The sequence below is a fragment of the Acartia tonsa genome, chromosome 8 (assembly GCF_053477335.1).
Source record: "Acartia tonsa isolate MP-2025a chromosome 8, ASM5347733v1, whole genome shotgun sequence".
Taxonomy (NCBI): Eukaryota; Metazoa; Arthropoda; class Copepoda; order Calanoida; family Acartiidae; genus Acartia; species Acartia tonsa.
Window position 1 is genome coordinate 53,378,604 of NC_137267.1, and position 7,379 is coordinate 53,385,982.

The 7,379-nt window shown below is 30.9% G+C and overlaps 1 protein-coding gene across 1 annotated transcript in view; it reads left to right on the top strand.

Annotated features, from left to right (window-relative positions):
- The first annotated feature begins 7,210 nt into the window (after nt 1-7,210).
- Nucleotides 7,211-7,379, top strand: part of LOC145326695 (myosin light chain kinase family member 4-like) — a 39,038-nt gene continuing 38,869 nt past the window's right edge. The window contains exon 1 of the mRNA XM_080170061.1: nt 7,211-7,228. Coding sequence (XP_080026187.1) covers nt 7,211-7,228 — 18 coding nt within the window. The remainder of the gene's footprint in view (nt 7,229-7,379) is intronic.

Consider the following 7,379-nt stretch of genomic DNA (forward strand, 5'->3'; position numbering starts at 1 on the left):
CAATTTTTAAACAATTTTTTGGTGGCGGCGGAAAACACCAGTAGATGGCAGAAGCGGTACTGCCGCCATTTTCTATTCAAATATTTTTTACTGACTATACTAACCTAAAAACTCAAAAGATTTTGTTTCAATATCTTTAAAAGCACAGGAGAAGCACTGAATTTAAGATATTCCTTGATAACAGAGAATTTGAAAAAAATAACATGGTCTCATATGTTTCCAAATTGCCTAATTCGGCGAGAAATGCAATAACAAATTTTTTGACGACGGCAGAAGATGGCAGTGAACGGCGTTTTTTTTAAGTTAGATACCAAAACTTGGGGTAATTGGAGACACAACCAAAAAGATTTTACCCAATTATCTCTAAAACTAAGGTAGTAGCACCCAAAATAAAATTGCTGGTATGTCGTGTGACTAGTCACTAATTCTACCCCCCCTCCCTCAACTTAAAGTTTTGATTAGACGTTAATTATTTATATTCTGTTCTGACACTCTGTTAATGTTAATCCTACCAATTCAGAGCTTGGCTTTTATGGATGTTGTCATCCTTGTTTCATTTCAAACGGGCGCTAGTTTTCATAAAAACTAGGTAGTCATTTTAGTTACTTTTTTTTACCTTTTTGAAGCATTTTGTGGTTACGTGTCGGGTTATTATTAGTATTTGATTTTATTTGTAGCGAAGCTTCTCTATAATTCTCTGTTAGTCAGTCCATATTGCTATGGGGTATTTGTGTTCATCTTGGCTGCTACTGGAGATAGACAGGTGACATTTTCAGTAAAGATTCCAATGGCACAAGTTTTGTCATGCTCATAAAGATGTTATTACATTTTTAAATTTTTTACTTTGCTACTTATAGATGGTGTCATCCTTATTTTCAACATCTAATAATTTCGAAGTTAGATATGTTAAATCTTATCTAACAAATTAAACTCGATGGATTTATAGAATGTATGGATCAAGAAATTCTTTTCTAAAATATACTTTATTAATAGATATAAATGAATTGATGTATATTATTAATAGTCGCTTCGCCTCTAGGGGGCTTTGCCCCAAAAGATTTGATCAAACCAATTTTACGTAATTTATATTTTAAAAAATAAATCTAAAAATAAAATTTTCTTTGTGGGGGGGGGGGGAAGTCGACCTTACTATTTTAATTTTAGTTTTAAAAAGAAATTTTTTTTATTTTGGGGGGAGGGGTATTTTTAACTTTTTTGGGGGGTTTGGGGTGTCCCACCTCCGAAGAAAATAGTTATAAACCTTACCAGGACCTATAAGACGTTACCCTGTAAAGGAGAACCCAATCGGTTCAGCGGTTAGCGAGTTCCTTCGCTACAAACAGACAAACGAACAAACAGACAGACTTCGTTCTACTTTGTATTATAGACTACTTTGTATTATAGTTATCTATAATACAAAGTAGAACGATGTCTGTCTGTTTGTCTGTTTGTTTGTAGCAAAGGATCTCGCTAACCGCTGAACCGATCGGGTTCTCCTTAACAGGGTAGATTCTCATGGTTCCCGGGAAGGTTTATAACTATTTTGGGGGAGGGTACCACCACCCTCCCAAGAGAAATGACAAAAAAATCGAAAATTTTTGTTAAATACGGGAGACTTCAACGTAAAATAAAGAGGTATCGTACTAAAGAATTATCGTAGCAAACAAAAACATTTAAAGTGCCACTAGAGGCCTCTAGGGGCGTAGCCGCTAGTCTATAATACAAAGTCTGTCTATTTGTTTGTCTGTTTGTTTGTAGCGAAGGATCTCGCTAACTGCTGAACCAATCGGGTTCTCCTTTACAGGGTAGCTTCTCATAGGACCCGGGAATGTTAATGACTATTTTCTTGGGGGGTGGGACACTCCCAACCCCACCAAAAAAAAATTTCTTTTTAAAACTAAAACTAAAATAGTGGGGTCGACCACCCCCCCCCCCCGACAAAGAATTTTTTTTATTAAATTTTTCTTTTAAATCTAAAATACAAAAAATTGGTTTGATCAAACGTCTTGGGGCAAAGCCCCTAGAGGCTAGGAATGAAGCCGCTAGTACATACATATATAACAGTTTTACAAAAAATAAAATGCAAACAAGGTCCATAATTACAGCTGTCTTTCATAATATTTAAAGGAGTCATTCCATGATATTCTAGGTAAAATTAAAAGAAAGATATAATCCATGGAAATTTTATGAAATTAGATCTTTTCATAAAGTGTATTTAACAAATATTTAGATTGAAAATATTTCTATTGTTTCTGGACTTTAATAAATTTTATTATCGAAATATTTACTAGAAAGAGGACTGTACTTATATACCTGTACAAATACATTGCAAGAAGCAAACAAAGTGATGTTAGTTAAATGAATGAAAAAAAAATGTGGACTGGACTAATGTTTTATGAAAATAATATAAACGAATATAAATACATATATAACAAAAACATCACAAAATATAGGCTTGCATTAGTAACTGTAGTTTCAAATTTTTTTTTAAAACGAAACTCTTCTACAATAATGGTAAGTCCGATTGTTTATTTAGGCATGTTAAAATAGTCATAAAATTGTCATAATAATATCTGTTTATGACCTCAAGGGGTCTTGGTGTCGTTTCGGTTTCTATACCTCTCATGCACCTTTAATACTCTGCGTCATAACTGAGGTGAGAAGGCTAGTAAAACCTAACTGTGCATGGTAATGAGTTGCGCCTGTTTTGGGCCAAGGCATTCCCCCCTACTCTAACTATTTATTTCGCGCACCTGACATAGCAGCAGTAGGAACCATTTTTAACATCTTTAACTATGAAGGGATGTTAAGCTGAGAATATAACCTTTTACCTCTCTGACGATGAGTGTATGTGTTAAGTATTGCGCCACGGTCACGGGTAATTAAATATCTGTTACTTTTAGGTATGTTTTAGAATGCGTAGCAACTCTATAATCATCACCAGCAGCTTTATAGGTCTATTAGCTTTTATGGTTGTTGTCATGCTTTTTTCATAAATGTAACTAAATGTATACAGCATGACCCTCGAAAAAGTATTTTTAAGTATCTGCAGCCCTTATTTCTCAATGAATTATAAAAAAATGCTTATGTCCTTGTTCTCCATAGTATTCCACATAAGTAGATATAAAAATATTTTTTTTACCTCCATTAACACCGGAGATTTTTAGAGCTAAAGTTTTGAAAAAGTGACTGAGAAAAAGAATTTTTTTTGTTTCTCTTATTTTTTTAATAGTTATATTATGTTTTTCTGGCAACTGAATAATGATACACAAAGAAAAACAAGTTAACTAATTATTTCTTTTTTATTCCACCAAAAAATATAAATTTTTAATGGCAAAAAATACTACTGAATGAATTGATTATTTGCAAATTTTAGGTTATTTGTTAACCCTTATTTGAGAAAAGGATTAATTATGACAGTTGCTCCGCCTACTTTTCTGAGATCTCAATAATTTAATAGGGGGTTAATTAAGCTTTTTAGACAAAAAAATCATTATGTTTTAATTTTATTTTCTTTATAACTTTTTTGTTATTAAAGTTAGGATTGTGAAACAAAAACAATTTTCCTGCTATATTCATAAAGATTTATTTGGTTTTTTAATCTTAAACAATTTTGCTTAATAAGTAAGTTTTTCAAAATATCATTAAACTAAAAAGACTCAAAAAATATGTGTAAAAAAATGCTTTTTACTCAAAAACTAAATTTTTTATTTCATTTTTGTATAAAGTTTCTGCTAGTAACAAAAATAAAAGGATTTCTGCCTTAATTTTGCTAAAAAAGTCGTTTCATGTTAAAAGTTACTTTTTTCTCAGTCACTTTTTCAAAACTTTAGCTCTAAAAATCTCCGGTGTTGATGGAGGTAAAAAAAATATTTTTATATCTACTTATGTGGAATACTATGGAGAACAAGGACATATGCATTTTTTTATAATTCATTGAGAAATAAGGGCTGTAGATGCTTAAAAATACTTTTTCGAGGGTCATGCTGTATATTAAAAAGAAGCTTTAAAATTACTGCCTCTTGTTCGTGAAAAGTCCACTTTTAGTCATATATGTGGATTTAATGACAACAGAAAAAAAAACTTTCCAATAGCGGAGGCGTGCAATCGTATTTGATACCAAGAAATGTAAGCTGAATAAGTTTGTGTTTCAGAAGTAACACTAATAACTTCCCCCTCGAGTTGTCATCATTGAACAGAAAAAAGTACTAATATAAAATTGAGATTGTTATAATTGAACCATTGAACATGTTTCTTATTAACTGATTTTGAATCATCAGCTTCAGTTTGTCTAGATATCACTGTCCACGTTGTCTAAACAAAAAAATATTATTTTATTAGATAAATGTTTGAAGACAATGTAAATGTAAAGTTTGGGCTGATTTAATTTTGAAGGCCAACATGTATTTAATTCAAAAGTTTATCTACTCCTTAATTATTCTTTTTTAAAGCGAAGCTTTTCTATTATTAGGGTCGGTCAGTCCGTCCGTCCATCTGTCAGTCAGTCAGTCTGTCCGGAACGGATAGCTTTTTTCGTTAATTTAGGCATGTTAGAATTTTCTATTGATTTCAAACTTTGCATGATGATTCCTGTAGTAGATAGGTACGATTTAGTAAGCGTAGCAACTCTATAGTCGTTACCAGAATGTCCGTACGTCCATTTAAACATGTTGATTTTTTACTTTTTCATAAAAATTTTTTTATGTAATAAAATCATCCGATTGATCGGATTTTTGGATTACTGATTCCTATTACAATAAGGTACAATATTTTGATATCTATAATTAAGTCTTAAAAATGTCAGTATGTCCTTAAATAAACAGAATTCTGTACTTAAAAAGTTATGTGACATATTTTAGTATAATTTTGTCAAAACTTATATATTAAAATTTTTGTATATTCAGTTCTTACACTCTACAAGAGATAATGTTTGTCTGCCATACCGTTTCATAGTTTCGCTTTTATGGATGTTGTCATCCTTGTTTCAATAAAATCACAGGCTTGCAAAACGGGGTTGTTTCCCACCACCTGGCAAAATTAAGTGGGGTGGATACACCCCACGAAATGTAAAAAAATTGCGCAATTCGCAATTTTTCAATTCAAGGACACTTGTTTGATTTTCAAGTGGGTGGATGGACATATTGGGGGGGGGGGGGGGCCACTCTTTGACACTAAAAATACACCAGTTTGTTGTCTGTTATACAACCTCATCGATTTATGTATGAGACGGAGTCAAATTTTCAATTGCGCTTCACGAACCCCTTGGTAAAACCCTGTGCACGCCAATAATTAAAAGGTGATGTTAATTCATTTTAAACATGATCCTTTTATAATAAACTAACATGATGATTGTTTGTTTGTCTGCGCCAAAGGAGCTCGCTAACCGCTGAACCGATCAGTTTCTCCTTAACAGGGTAGCTTCTTATAGGTTCCGGGAAGGTTTATAAGTATTTTTGGGGAGAGTACCACTAGCGGACGTGCTTTTACTTTCAGCTAAATCTGTATCAAATATTTACCTTTCACAAATTGAAGAAATACGGAGGTGGTTCAACTTAGATGTTATCATATTTTTAATTTCTGAAAATTTAATAAATAAAATTAAACAAATTATAGCACATTTGATAGGCAAAAGTGAGGGGCATACCTTTAATAATAAAAAGGTGAAACCAAATATCACGAATAGATAAGTATGATTTACGACAAATATTGTGTAAATAGGTGTAAAGTTTATTTTGGTTTAAGCAAAAGTTATTGCTGGTCTGTGTGGGTTATGCTTTATTTCGCCTATGCAGACTAGGCACACAGCTATAAGTACGTACAACATAATCTCATCATAAAACATAAAAAATCATCATAATTTAAGTGGACTTAACTTAATTCAAGGAATGATCATATTAGAATTGCTACGCTTAATCAATTAAAAATATGAAACAAACTCGGAAATATATGAAAATTTTTTTTTCCAATCTTAGATTTGACTGATACAAAATAATAACAAAAAACAGCTGTTGTAAATTCTTCCCTAGAGAAAGATGGACAAAATATTAGTCGCAATTTTTAACCCATACCCAAATGAGTATTTGTAAAAAACATATAAAATTATTATTTTTTTTCAAACTATTTTGCGATAAATATAATTACAACATTATAAGACTATCAAAAAAGACTTTTTTTGTTTTAAACTATGATAAGTAACTAAAATGAAAAACGGAAAAAATACCCAGGAGTCATTTGTCCAATTATTAAATTCATGTAAGGAACGAGATGGCAGTGCTATCCTAAACCAGACATTATACAGATAATTTCCATTTTAAAATACTTCATTTTTTGACAATTACACAGTAACACAGTAGTAAAATAAAAATTCGATATAACATAACTAATTAGACACTGTTAGGAAAACTTTTAAACTATATTTTACATCCAAAATGTTATTGAAAATAGATTTAAACAGTAAAAATGTAGTCTCAGCTGCTCAAAAAAATTTTCTTCCCTTCCCCAACAAGGTTTTTCCGGGTTTAAAAAGTCAATATTTTCTTATACAAGGAACTTTTAGATAATTTTTTTATCTAATGTTGTTTCAAAAACACTCTTCTATACATATATTAACAGAAAATTTCTGGTTCACACTCCCTTTAAGCGTAGATTAAGATTATTAATTATTATATAAAATCCCACTTGATTATGCTAAATACTGAACAGATGATAAGTTTATTGTAATATCCATTATAATATTAATTATACTTAAGTGTAACTAACTTAAGAGACAGGGAATTTATATTGAGAAAAATAAAATACTTATAATAAAGTAACAGGATCTGTGTTTGTGAGTAAAAAAGGATCTCGTTAACAGCTGAATTGATATGGTTCTCATTTTCAATGTAGCTTCTCATAGGTCCTGGGAAGGATTATAACTATTTTAACTATATATCCTAAGAAATTTAACTACCTATATCTGATTTATAGTATGAAATAAAAAAAAAATATGTATCTCCCATTCAAATGTGTGCAATTTTTAGCCATCAATTATCATGTTATCTATGTAGTGATATGTTTGCGATTATAAAACACTTTGCAAATATAGCAAAATGCGAAGGTGAGGTTACAACATATCTCAATTGTCCAAGTGATGATACTAATAAATAATTATTTACTTTATATATATTTAATATAAATTAACATTTGTTTGGTAAATTAATCTGTAAATACAATGGAGACGATTAGAACAGTTATTCTCGCATCGTATTATATACAGCTTGCAGCGGATATAATAGATACAATACGATACATGAATTTTCAGTTTGGATGAGAACCGGTTCTAATTCTGTGGATATTAATCTGTTTCGAAGTCGTATTAAAATTAATATTTCAATCAAAGA